This window comes from Heterodontus francisci, chromosome 7 (genome assembly GCF_036365525.1).
Source record: "Heterodontus francisci isolate sHetFra1 chromosome 7, sHetFra1.hap1, whole genome shotgun sequence".
NCBI classification, from domain to species: domain Eukaryota; kingdom Metazoa; phylum Chordata; class Chondrichthyes; order Heterodontiformes; family Heterodontidae; genus Heterodontus; species Heterodontus francisci.
Genome location: NC_090377.1, coordinates 50,416,515 through 50,430,783, shown reverse-complemented (window position 1 = coordinate 50,430,783; position 14,269 = coordinate 50,416,515). Strand labels below are relative to the sequence as shown.

The window sequence follows — 14,269 nt, the reverse complement described above, 5'->3', positions numbered from 1 at the left end:
GGACCAGCCATATAAATACTGCGGATACAAGAGCAGGTCAGAGGCTGGGAATTCTGCAGCAAGTAACTCGCCTCCTGACTCCCCAAAGCCTACAATGCCTTTTAGCAGAACCTTCTCCGAGCACTCTGTTCGAAAGTCATACCTTTATTCAGCATTAAGGATTGACTGGCCCCTGCATCCCTCAGCAGGATAATTGGCTTGCTCGCCTCATTACAGGGGTACAGGGACACTGGTAACCATCGGGGATTTTGTCTGTTTCTACCACAGCAATATTTCTAGATGGGTCACTCATTGTGATTAGGGCCACGAACTGAACCACCTTGCCACCTGTTAGGGCACCCTAACTGGCCTGGAGAGCCCCAACAAAACCCGCTGGCTTCCCCTTTGATTCCCAGCAGTTAGCTTTCTCGTGCCCCGTTTTGTGACAGTGGGAACAGACAAGTCTTGTACCCTCTGCACCTCATCCCTCATTCTTATTCTCCCTTTCGCTCCCACATCTCCTGTCACAATCCCACTTTCTGTCCTTCCCGGACCGCTGGGGAGTATTAGGGAAGGTTGTCCTTGATAAAACGATGTGCGAGTTCATAATTGACTGCCATTGCAGCAGCTTCCCTCACCCTTGTGACCCTTTGTTCCTCAATATTAAGTTTTTATATTAATTGGAATGCTGTTTTAAAATTTCTCTAATAGGATCATCTCTCATAAGTTCCCATACGTGGGTTCCAACTTCAGAGATCTCATCCAGCGATCGAAAGTCTAACTCACTCAAATACAATAAAGGTTCAAGCAGTTCTTTTCCTAATATTTCTAAATTTTTGCCAGTTTGCCTCAGGGACTAACTCACAGGTATTTAAAATAGCAACTTTGCTTTGCTCATAGGCAGCTTTCCTCTGACAACATGGAGTAAGCTTCCTGGGCTCTTCCCACTAATTCGCCTTGTAAAAGGAGGGTCCAAGACAGTTTTGGCCACTTTAGTCTTCGGTAAATTTTCTCAAGAGATAAAATACAATTGAACCTCCTTCTCATTAAATTTTGGTACTAATCGTGAGTGTCTCATAATAGCAAAGCTTTGCTCCAAATTAGAGTCCGCAATGAATTGCCAGTGGTACCCTCACATTGCAATTTCATTCTTTTCCTGCCTAGTTCAAACTCTCTTGCCTCTCTCTCCCTTTGCATCTGTCCTTCCCCTTTCTCTCTGCATTTCCAATTAAATTCTCTGCATGGCAAGGTCTCTTTACAACTGAATTCTAGCCTGTGCTACTTTGTCAAACTCAGGTACCATGCCTGTTTCTTCTGGCTCTGGGACAATATTAAAATGACTAGCTAGATTTTTTAAGGATCTCAAACTTGTTTTTTTTTAACCTTAAAATTACTCCCACCTGGGTTGCTACAGCTTTTAAGTTTTCAATAATTAATAGATTTAATGCACCCCATGATAACTCTCCCTGTTCTACAAACACGTTGGCTTCGAATGTGGCCATGTCTTAAGTGTTTTAGCGTCATAGAGAAGAAAAAGGGAAACCTGATTTTTTTTTTTTAAACAATTCTGGGGATCTATTTTCCACCCATTTTAAAACAATCGTTTAATCTAATATTTCAGCTCCTAGCTCACGAGCCCCCAGTCTGTTACGGACAGATGGGAAATGATAGATAGTTTCCACTTATCACCTCTCAACTAACCGAAGGCAGTGTACTTTTATTAGAATTGCGTTTTAACCCTTGAGCGTTTTAACGGTCAATAAACAGACAAATTATAGGTTTTCTCGGAGGTTTAAAGAAAATGTTTATTAAACAATACCCAAAAATATTAGCAACTACACCCATTCATAAGAAAATAGATTAAAAGTTAGCATGCATTTAGGTCTGATGGATTTTTTTTTAAAGAATTCATAGTGCAACCTTGTTTGTTACCTTGGGAGATTCAAAAGCAGCGCAGGCCTGTTTTTCCTTTCTCTTGGTTCACTGTCAAACTTTGGAAAGTTTCAGGTGGACGGATGTTTTGCAGCAGACTTCTTTGGTTAAATCTTGGTCACAGTTCAATGGAAACATTCTGTTTACAATTTCTCAGGTAAGGAGTTTCAATATCACCTTTCGTCTTTACCTCTAGGTAATTTAAAGATGGTGTTCTGGCAGGGTTCTTCTTCTTGCTGGCTTTCCAGCCTTCTGCACAGAATATGCCTCTTAATAAAAACTCATCAGAGACTTGGTTACTGTCAGCTGACCCAGGTTTCTCTCTCAATGTTTTTTCATAAATGGTGTTTGATGGCGTGACTATTGACAGACAATGGGGTTGGATGTTGCTCATCTCTTATGCCATCTTGATAAAGTGGCATTTTTCCACACTCATTATCCTGAGTTTGAGTCTGGACTCTCCATGTCTGCAGAGTCATTGCTAGCCCAACATGTTAAAGAGAGGTAGCTATTAACATTGAATGGGCCATTTTCACTTCTAATGCTTTCAACACTTGACCAGACACAGCAATTGATTCAGGGTTCCAGGAGTTACCATGTGTATTTGCTGTAAAGGTGTCGTCATCTGGCCTCTTACTCCCTCTTGTTTTTCAGCATAAGGTGCCCATTTTGAGTTCAATTCATCAATTCATTTTATAGTTCATAATTTCTCCTTGTGTGACCATGAGAGTGCACCATCTACAAGGTGCACTGTAGCAAGTCACCAAGACTCCTTCAACAGCGCCTTCCAAACCTGCGACCTCTTAACACCTAGAAGGACAAGGGCAGCAAATGCATGGGATCACCACCACCTGCAAGCTCCCCTCCAAGCCACACATCATCCTGACTTGGAACTTTATCGCCATTCCTCCATTTCCGGTGGGTCAAAATCCTGGAACTGCCTCCCTAACAGCACTGTGGGTGTACCTATACCACATGGACTGCAACAGTTCAAGAAGGACAATAAATAATTGCTCACGTCCAAACTGAACTTTAAAAAAATATACCATCCTATGCATTCTCACCTTTCTACATCCACCCAGTATTGAAATGAAAGCAATTTCACCATCTCCTAATCTGACCTCAAAAATCACAGAACTCCTCTCATTCCTTAGTCTTTGCTTCATCCTTCAAGTTTTTGAAATTCAGACTTTAGTTTATCTAGTCACTACTTACTGATGTACCAGTTCTTTTCTTCAAATCTTTTCAACTTTGCTGGTGTACAATAGTTTCATCTCTTTGACTTCCTAATTTTTTAAAAAGCCTCTAATCTAGGGATTTTAAGTAAACTGTATGTTTGCAGAAAGCCTTTTAGTGTAGTTGAGCTCTTGCTATCTGGGCCCAGAATCATTGATACCACTTAAGCAGCTAAAGGAGGATGGGCATTGAAGGGAAAGAAAGTAAAAAAAGAAAATCTACCATATGGATTACTAAACTTAATTAAGTTGAATTACTTCATAGATGAATAACCCAGGGTGGTTCAGTAATTTTGATATATAAATTGGAAGTCCAACAGTTGTGCTGTCAGGCTCCCTGAACCGTTAATGCTCTGTGGCTATTACTACTCAATTCCCACGTCATCAAGATCTTTAACTCTTCTCGTGATCAGAATACACTACACTCAGCTGGAGGATGGGGGAAGTAGGGTGGAAACAAACCTTTTTTCCTATTCATAGGGAACCAAAACAAGAAAAATAGACGAGAATATTGTACCTTCCGTTTTTAAAAATGTATTCAAGAACATTTTTAAAAACAGGTTAGCAAATATTAAAACAATCACACCTAAAAACCAACTATACTTTAAAAATATTTACACGATGTACTTGAAATATTACAAACTGTCATGCTAACTGTACTACTAGTTTTTATATTGCGTACTTACTCGTGTCAAATCCATACCGAGCTTCAGCTGAGACAGCAAGTGCAATATAACACTACGCTGTTCTTCAACAACTCCAAGATCATCCTCCTCCTTGTTGTCCAAGATATCTTCTGTCTCATCGTCTGGATTTATTTCCTCAGGCTCCTAAAGACAAAATTATGTTGGTAAACATGATTACCGCCTTTTTTTTTCATTATTGAGTTGAATCTAAACATATCCTGAGGAGCCTCTTGTAGAGTTTTCATATACCGATATGAATAAGTTACCAAAGAAACCAGTGTTTGAGCTTCTGTATTGTGAATTATATGCCCAGGGAGTTAGGCCCAATTACAGTACTTCATCTAGAAATCTATAACAAACTCTAATGACAGCTTGCATTTATAGTTCCCATTATGCATAAAAGATTTCATTGCAAGATCAAGGCACAAGACAGTGTTATAATTGTCATGATCCTGTCTTTTTTTTCTCTCCGGGAAATATGTGATGTGTCTTTAAGACAGCAAAGGATCAGTACTGCTTTAACAACTAGCAAGCCTCAGGAGTAGGAGAAAGTGCATTTTGGTTGCCGTTGGATACAAGTATATGGAAGGGGAACCAAACAGCTTCAAAGAATGCATCCTGGTTACCTGGCAACAGCCATTCAGGGACCAAGGAGCAGATATACAGTGTTGCAATTATTTTTTGAACTGGCTTTTTAGTTGAAGACAGTCTGTTCCAACAACACACAGACAGACAGCTGATGAGAACAACTGAAAGAGTAGCTCTCAGCCATTAAACTGAAGGAAGAGAATTTAGGCTGTTTAATTATTATCTCTTAAAATTCTAAAAAAAGTCAAGCCAAAACAGAGATCTCAGATAATTTGAATTGAAGGAAGGGAAGTTAGACTGTGACAATCTTTTATCCCTTAAAATCTCAAGTCAGATTGATTCTACTGAAAGTGTTTGCAAGTTGTTAATTGTTGAAATCCATCGCCGGAGAAGGAAAGCATCATTTACTGCTGGAATTAGACTATGGACTGTTCTACTGTTGAAGAACCTTTTTCCCCCCCATCGGATGGCTGTGAGGACTACAAGCAACATTGGACTGTAAATGTGCAAGGACTCTAATTTTTTCTATTTCAAATGTTGTTTATATCTTCAAAGTGTTTAAGTATTTAGTTTTTCCAATTAAACAGTTAATTTCTTGATTTAAAGACACTTGGTTGGTTAGCCTCATTCGGGAGTTAATAAATGGTACAATTTGGCTGGGTCTTTCTTTAATTTGGAAAGTTTAAAATGATATGTTAGGCGATCTGTGGAGGGACGGGATTGAATTAACAGTGCGTTTCTCCCACCACAATCAGAATCGGATATTGTGATTGGAGGCTTTGACTGGAGCGGTCAGTCATAACATAATGGAGTTAAATGAAGAGTGCAGGAGGGCATGCCAGGAGCAGCACCAGGCATACCTCAAAATGAGGTGGCAACCTGGTGAATGGAGGAGGACAATTAAACACTGGAGGAGGTGGCTCCACACATATCCCCATACTCAATGATGGGGGAGCCCAGCACCTCAGTGCAAAAGATAAGGCTGAAGCATTTGTTCAGCCAGAAGTGCCGAGTGAATGATTCATCTTGGTCTCCTCCTGAAGTCCCCAGCATCACAGATGCCAGTCTTCAGCCAATTTGATTCATTTCACGTGATATCAAGCAACGTCCGAGGTCACTGAATACTGCAAAGGCTACAGGCCCTGACAACATTCCGACAATAGTACTGAAGACCTATGCTCTAGAACTTGCCGCGCCCCTAGCCACGCTGTTCCAGCACAGCTACAACACTGGCATCTATCCGGCAATGTGGAAAATTGCCCAGGTATGTCCTGTACACAAAAAGCAGGACAAATCCAACTAGGCCAATTACCAGCCCATCAGTCTACTCTCGAACATCAGTAAAGTGATGGAAGGTGTCATTGACAGTGCTATTAAGGGGCACTTGCTAAGCAATAACCTGCTCAGTGACGCTCAGATTTGGGTTCTGCCAGGGCCACTCACTCCTAACCTCATTACAGCCTTGGTTCAAACATGGACAAAAGAGCTGAACTCAAGAGGTGAGGTGAGAGTGACTGCCCTTGACATCAAGGCAGCATTTGACTGAGTATGGCATCAAGGAGCCCTAGCAAAACTGGAGTCAATGGAATCATGGGGAAAACTGTCCACTGGTTGGAGTTGTACCTTTTTAAAAATTCATTCATGGGATGTGGGCATTGCTGGCCAGGCCAACATTTATTGCCCATCCCTAATTGCCCTTGAGAAGGTGGCGGTGAGCTGCCTTCTTGAACCGCTGCAGTCCATGTGGGGTAGGTATACCCACAGTGCTGTTAGGAAGGGAGTTCCAGGACTTTGACCCAGTGACAGTGAAGGAATGGCGATATAGTTCCAAGTCAGGATGGTGTGTGGCTTGGAAGGGAACTTGCAGGTGGTGGTGTTCCCATGTATTCGCTGCCCTTGTCCTTCTAGTTGGTAGAGGTCACGGGTTTGGAAGGTGCTGTCTAAGGAGCATTGGTGCATTGCTGCAGTGCATCTTGTAGATGGTACACACTGTTACCACTGTGCTTCGGTGGTGGAGGGAGTGAATGTTTGTCGATGGGGTGCCAATCAAGCGGGCTGCTTTGTCCTGGATGGTGTCGAGCTTCTTGAGTGTTGTTGGAATTGCACTCATCCAGGCAAGTGGAGAGTATTCCATCACACTCCTGACTTGCGCCCTGTAGATGGTGGACAGGCTTTGGGGAGTCAGGTGGTGAGTTATTCGCCTCAGGATTCCTAGCCTCTGACCTGCACTTGTAGCCATGGTATTTATATGGCTACTCCAGTTCAGTTTCTGGTCAATGGTAGCCCCTAGGATGTTGATAGTGGGGGATTCAGCGATGGTAATGCTGTTGAATGTCAAGGGAGATGGTTAGATTCTCTCTTGTTGGAGATGGGCATTGCCTGGCACTTGTGTGGTGTGGATGTACTTGCCACTTATCAGCCCAAGCCTGGATATTGTCCAGGTCTTGCTGCATTTCTACACAAACTGCTTCAGTATCTGAGGAGTCACGAATGGTGCTGAACATTGTGCAATCATCAGCGAACATCCCCACTTCTGACCTTATGATTGAAGGAAGGTCCTTGATGAAGCAGCTGAAGATGGTTGGGCCTAGGACACTACCCTGAGGAACTCCTGTAGTGATTTCCTGGAGCTCAGATGATTGACCTCCAACAACCACAACCATCTTCCTTTGCACTAGGTATGACTCTAACCAGCAGAAGGTTTTCCCCCTGATTCCCATTGACCTTAGTTTTGCTAGGGCTCCTTGATGCCATACTCGGTCAAATGCTGCCTTGAGGTCAAGGCCAGTCACTCCACACCACACAATTGCCAGGCAATGACCATCTCCAACAAGAGAGAATCGAATGATCTCCCCTTGACATTCAAAAGCATTACGATCACTGAATCCCTCACTAACATCCTGGGGGTTACCACTGACCAGAAACTGAACTGGAATAGCTATATAAATACCATGGCTACATCATCAGGTCAGAGGCTAGGAACTCTGCGGTGAGTAACTCACCTCCTGACTCCCCAAGGCCTGTCCACCATCTACAAGGCACAAGTCAGGAGTGTGATAAAATACTCTCCACTTGCCTGGATGGATGTAGCTCCAACAACACTCAAGAAGTTCGACACCATCCAGGACAAAGCAGCCCACTTGAATGGCACCCCGTCCACAAACATTCACTCCCTCCACCACCGACACACAGTGGCGGCAGTGTGTACTATCTACAAGATGCACTGCAGCAAAGCACCCAAAGGTTACACAGGCAGCACCTTCCAATCCTGCGGCCTCTACCACCTAGAAGGACAAGGGCAGCAGATGCATGGGAACACCACACTGCAAGTTCCCCTCCAAGCCACACACCATCCTGACTTGGAACTATATCGCCATTCCTTCACTGTCACTGGGTCAAAATTGTGGAACTCCCTTCCTAATAGCACTGTGGGTGTACCTACCCCACATGGACTGCAGCGGTTCAAGAAGGCAGCTCACCACCACCTTCTCAAGGGCAATTAGGGATGGGCAATAGATGCTGGCCTGGCCAGCGACGCCCACATCCCATGAAACAAATGAAAAAACTAAGAACGACATATGAAACAAGAACAGGAGTAGGCCATTTTGCCCTTTGAGCCTGCTTCACTACTCAACATCAAGGCTGATCTTCTACCTCAACTCCACCTCCTGCACTATTCATATATCCCCTGATTTCCTTAGTCACCAAAAATCTATTGATCTCTGCCTTGAATATACTTGACGACTGAGCATTCACAGCCCTCTGGGGTCGAGATTTCCAAAGAGTGAAAAACCTTTTGAGTGAAGAAATTTCTCCTCATCTCAGTCATAAATGGCTGACTCCTCATCCTGAGACAGTGACACCTTGTTCTAGGTTCCCCAACCAGGGAAAGCATCCTGCCAGCATCTACCCTATGAAGCCCCTTAAGAATTTTATGTTTCAATGAGATCACCTCTCATTCTTCTTGATTCAAAGGAATACAGGCCTAATTTTCTCAATCTCTCTTCATAGGACAATCCTTCATCCTAGGAAACAGGCCAGTGAAACTTTGTTGCATTCCCTGAAAGGTAAGTATATCCTTCCTTAGATAAGGAGACCAAACTTGCATTCAATACTCCAGGTCTCACCAAGGCCCTATACAATTGCAGGAAGACTTTTGTAATATTATGCTTCAGTCTCTTTGCAATAAAGGCAAACGTATAATTTGCTTTCCTATCCTAATTGCTTGCCGTACCTGTATGTTAACTTTGTTACTTATGTACAAGGACACCCAGGTCCTTCAGAATACCAACATCGCCCAGCCTCCCACCATTTAAAAAATAATTCTGCTTTGCTATTTTTCCTACCAAAGTGGATTGCTTCATATTTCTCCACGATAGTCCATCTGCTACATCCTTGCCCACTCATTAAACTGGTCTATATCTTTTTGCAGCCTCTGCGTCATCCTAATAGCTTACTCTCCCACAGTAAATTTGATACATTGCACTCCGTAACTTTATCTCAGTCATTGAAATAACTGAGGTCGAGCACTAATTCCTGCTGTACCCCTTTCGTTGCAGCCTGCCAACCCGAAAATGTCCTGTTTATTTTTACTCTTTGAATTCTGTCCATTAACTAACCCTCAATCTATACGAATATATTATCTCCAATCCTGAGACCTAACTGCTTGCATATTATCAATGCTTATACACCACAGTTAGTAAATTTGCGGATGACATGAAGGTCGGTGGAGTTGTGGATAGTGCCGAAGGATGTTGTAGGTTACAGAGGGACATAGACAGGCTGCAGAGCTGGGCTGAGAGATGGCAAATGGAGTTTAATGCGGAAAAGTGTGAGGTGATTCACTTTGGAAGGAGTAACAGGAATGCAGAGTACTGGGCTAATGGGAAGATTCTTGGTAGTGTAGATGAGCAGAGATATTTTGGTGTCCAGGTACATAAATCCTTGAAAGTTGCTACCCAGGTTAATCGGGCTGTTAAGAAGGCATATGGTATGTTAGCTTTTATTAGTAGGGGGATCGCGTTTCGGAGCCACGAGGTCATGCTGCAGCTGTACAAAATTCTGGTGAGGCCGCACCTGGAATATTGCGTGCAGTTCTGGTCACCGCATTATAGGAAGGATGTGGAAGCTTTGGAAAGGGTGCAGAGGAGATTTACTAGGATGTTGCCTGGTATGGAGGGAAGGTCTTACGAGGAAAGGCTGAGGGACTTGAGGTTGTTTTCGTTAGAGAGGAGGAGGAGAGGTGACTTAATAGAGACATATAAGATAATCAGAGGGTTAGATAGGGTGGATAGTGAGAGTCTTTTTCCTCGGATGGTGATGGCAAACACGAGGGGACATAGCTTTAAGTTGAGGGGTGATAGATATAGGACAGATGTCAGAGGTAGTTTCTTTACTCAGAGAGTAGTAGGGGCGTGGAATGCCCTGCCTGCAACAGTAGTAGACTCGCCAACTTTAAGGGCATTTAAGTGGTCATTGGATAGACATATGGATGAAAATGGAATAGTTTAGGTCAGATGGTTTCACAGGTTGGCGCAACATCGAGGGCCGAAGGGCCTGTACTGCGCTGTAATGTTCTAATCTAATCCACTGGTTTCCCCCTTATCTGCCCTGCTAGTTATAAACTAGCTGTGTTTGCTGCATGTTCAACATCTTTTGTAGATGGAAGGATGCCAGTTATAAACTCAAAAAAAAACTCAATAGATCTGTCCAACACAATTTCCCTTTCATAAATACGTGTTGCCTCTGCCCAATCACATGCTGATTTTCTAAGTGCTCTGTTACCATGGCCCGAATAATAGATTCTAGAATTTTCCCGACTACTAATGTCATGCTAACCAGTCAAACGTTCCCTGTTTTCTCTCCCTCCTTTCTTGAATTGTGGGTTTACGTTTGCTGCCTTCCAATTTGTAGGGACCATTCCAAAATATAGGAAATTCTGGAAGATCAAAACCATTGCATCCACTATGCCTTCAGCTCTTTTAAAACTCGAGTGTACAGGCCATCAAGTCCAGGCGATATGTCAGCTTTTAGTCCCATTAATTTCTCCGGTACTATTTCTTTACCAATACTAATTTCTTTTAAGTTCCTCATTCTCACCATATTCTTGGTTCATGGAATGTTTGTGTCTTCAATTGTGAAGATAGATACAAAATATTTTCTCGCATTGCCTTATTTCCCATTATAATTTCTCCTGTCTCTGCCTGTGAGGGACCCACATTTACTTTCGCTAATGTCTTCCTTTCTGTATACCTACATAAGCTTTTAGAATATGTATTTACGTTGCTTGATAGAAAATAGAATGAGAGTAAACTATCAATTCTTTGGTCATCTTTTTCTGAACTCCCGAACCTCAGGCTGACTACACTTTTTGCCAAGATTATAAACCTCTTCCTTCAATCTCATACCATCCTTAACTTCTTTTGTTAGTCATGGTTGGATCATTTTTATTCCTTAAGGGAATGTATATTTGTTGCGAATGATGAATTATTTCTTTAAATGTTTGCCATTGCTTATTTACTTTCATATCTTTTAATCTAGTTTCCCTATCTACATTGGTCAACACTTGCCTCTGTTCAGGACCCTAGTTTCCTAAATAACCCTCAAACTCAATATAAATTTAGATTTTTTTGTCCCAATATTGTTCTTCACCTGAAGCTGGTGGCGGTCTCCTGGTAGACCATGTTAGTGCTCACTATTGATACACAATCCTGAAGAGTGGGCATCAGCAGCTTTTTCTGCCAAAGCAGCTATCATACACAACCCTGAACCAGACATCCATAAACATGCATTTCCAACAGAGAGTTGTTAAGGACTGGAATGAAAACCCAGGCTGTAATTGTCTCACTCAACAAAACCAGAGATTGGATCTGGGGCCTTTCCAATTTTAATGGCTCAAAGCCATACTACCCCTGCATTTACTTATTGAATCGTCCAGGAGCCCAAACATTGCTTTCAGCAACAAAAAAAAAACAAGGTTACAGTACCTGTAATAAGTGTCACTATAATACAGGAGAAAAGTATTTGTGACAAAATGGGAAATACCAACACACTTGATAGTTGCAATATTCATCTCTGATTAGACAAGCAAATTTTGGGTGTATGTTTAACTTAATTTCATTTACATACCTTGTTGAGATTTTATTCCAAGATGTTTTAGTGTGAGAGTCACCACAAATCAAATTTATGTACATTATTTTTATTAAGAATTTTCACAGATTGATAAAAAGCATGAGGATAAATATAAAAATTAGTTAGAAAAATATATACTGGTAAACTTGCACAGTTCAAAAAAAACTTAAGCAACTGAAAACTGCACAAGTCTTGTAGCAATGGACATAACTGAACTTTAACAACTACATGTACAAGACAGGTAGACTAAAGTGTGGCTACCCGACCTGAACCCGACCAGACCCGATGACATGTGTCGGGTTCGGGTTGGGTCTCTCTTCCGGGTCCAGCATTCAGGGTCAGGTTAGGCTGGACGTGGACAGTGCTGCCTTGCTCCGGGAAGTAATCTTCAAATGAACATTCAGGATGTCAAGGTGGGAAATGTGCAGTCCAGACTCCGCACTCTGCAGTAAAGCCTAGCTACCCGACCAAAGTCAACATGTGTTGGGTTCAGGTCAGGTCAGGCATTTAAACAAATTAAAGGACTTGGGCCCTGGTGGAGTTCGGGATGGCTTTTGTCGGGTCGGGCGCAGGGCGGGTTTTAATTTTATACCTGAGCCAGGCTTTAAGGTAGACAGTTGCTGACTTACATATATGCTATTTCTGCCAAAAATTTGGTTTACATCAATTTTGCAAGAAATATGACATTCTCAAATTAATTTGGCTTCCCACTCACCCACAACACAGGACAATAAACGATCTTCGGTTAGAGATAATCAAAGAAATAGGGCATGGTCAGGTCATTTGCACTCCATGATCATCATTACTCAGCCACAAGGAAGAAAGACAGCAACATGAGCTTGTAAGCAAGAGTAGATGGTCAAGGAGCAGAAACCTGATCCAAATCCCCGACAAAATTAAAAATTGATAAAATAAAAAGAGCAGTGAATAAGACACTGGAATACTTTACACGGGTCCCTCTGATTTAAAAAAAAATAACCTATGTACATGTTTTAAAATTAGCCTTATATTAAAAAAAAAAAGGAGATGTGAAGTGGCTGAAATACAGAGATGGGAGGAGGTGGGCGCTAGAAAAGAGAGGGGCTTGGAAGAAAGCTTCAGCAAAACACTGGAACCTTTCGTAATGTATCCTGAAAACACTGTGTGCTTTCCAGTGTGAACCATTAAATACATCAAGATATTTCTAAATCTTAACACTTGATCTGGATCAGCATAAGTAACAAATGAGGTATACAGTTATCAGGATTCAACTTAAATCCAAAGCCAAATAAGAAAGTTCAAGTTAAAACAAAACTTTAAATTGAGAATTAAAATTCAACTTACTACCCAAATTAATCTAAGTTAATTGGCTACCATGTCCAATTGTCCGAAAACTTCATGTTGATGAAACATCATTTAAAAATGCTGTTATCAGAATACGGACATCAAATAAATAGCGCAGAGCATCATACTGCAGCAAGCCAGTGGTCAAACATATCTACTTGTAGCAACCTTACTTGGTGTAATATTTGTCAACACTTGCCTCCTTGTTCTGAACAGAAATTTAAAAATAAAATACATTTCCCCTTATTAATGTCTATGCACGTTATAAATAAGTCAGTTTACAAGTAAATGCTAAATGGATAATAAAATATGGAAAAACTTTGGCCATCATAGCGAAGGAAACTTTTTATCAAGTTTCACAAAATGTATTTTGAATGGTGAAGGAAGGGACTTGGAAGGTTGAACACAACTGATAATTTCTGATATGTTACAAACAGCTTGATTGGAGCAATATGCCAGGGAAATGCACAAAATTAGCTTTATGGAGTACTACCCCAGTACCTCCAAATAGGAAGAAATGAGGGCTAGATTACATAAAATATTTAGATAAAATAAAGAATATCATATTAACACAATCCATGGCAATGAAGCTTTGGAGCACTAGAATAAACATTCAGCATTGTGGAAGTGAGTAGGGAATAAAGGTAATAAGCGCAATTATCCAATTATGCAAAACATCGGTGTCTCACAAACTAAAAGGTCAGATTGCAGTAAGTTTAAATTTAATTCCTTAGTTACTTGACAAAGATGTCAGAGTAAATCTCACAACCATTTTGTGCCTTTCATGGAGTATTCCACTGCCAATGACAAACTGAACTGTATATGGCTGGGGAAGCAGCTATAGTTCGATGTCGAGGTTAACAATCCATCCAACAGCTTCAGCTGATCCAGCGTGAATGTTTGTGATGCCATCAGGAATGGATCTCTCAGGGCAAGAGTTCAGTAAGTTCAATATGTGGGCAATGGTCTGATTTGAATGGCCACAGTCACAATGTGAACTGGTCCACATAACAACATAAGCACTAGGAGCAGGAGTAGGCAATTCAGCCCCTCGAGCCTGTTCCGCCATTCAATACGATCATGGCTGATCTCATCTCGGCCTCAACTCCACTTTCCTGCCCGTTCTCCATAACCCTTCAACCCATTACTAATTAAAAATCCGTCTATCTCTTCCTTAAATTTACTCAATGTCCTGGCATCCACCACATTCTGGGGTAGTGAATTCCACAGACTCACAACCCTTTGAGAAGTAACTTCTCCTTATCTCGGTTTTAAATCTGCTACCCCTTATCCTAAAGCTATGACCTCTCGTTCTAGATTGCCCCACAAGAGGAAACATCCTCTCTAAGTCTAATTTGTCAATCCCCTTAATCATCTTATATACCTCAATTGGAT

General features: G+C 41.7%; 1 protein-coding gene across 3 annotated transcripts in view; it reads right to left on the bottom strand.

Moving 5' to 3' along the window:
• Positions 1 to 14,269, bottom strand: part of osbpl11 (oxysterol binding protein-like 11) — a 121,752-nt gene that overhangs the window by 47,787 nt on the left and 59,696 nt on the right. For all 3 annotated transcript variants that reach the window (XM_068035163.1, XM_068035165.1, XM_068035164.1), the window contains one exon: positions 3,833 to 3,976. In XM_068035163.1, coding sequence (XP_067891264.1) covers positions 3,833 to 3,976 — 144 coding nt within the window. The remainder of the gene's footprint in view (positions 1 to 3,832; positions 3,977 to 14,269) is intronic.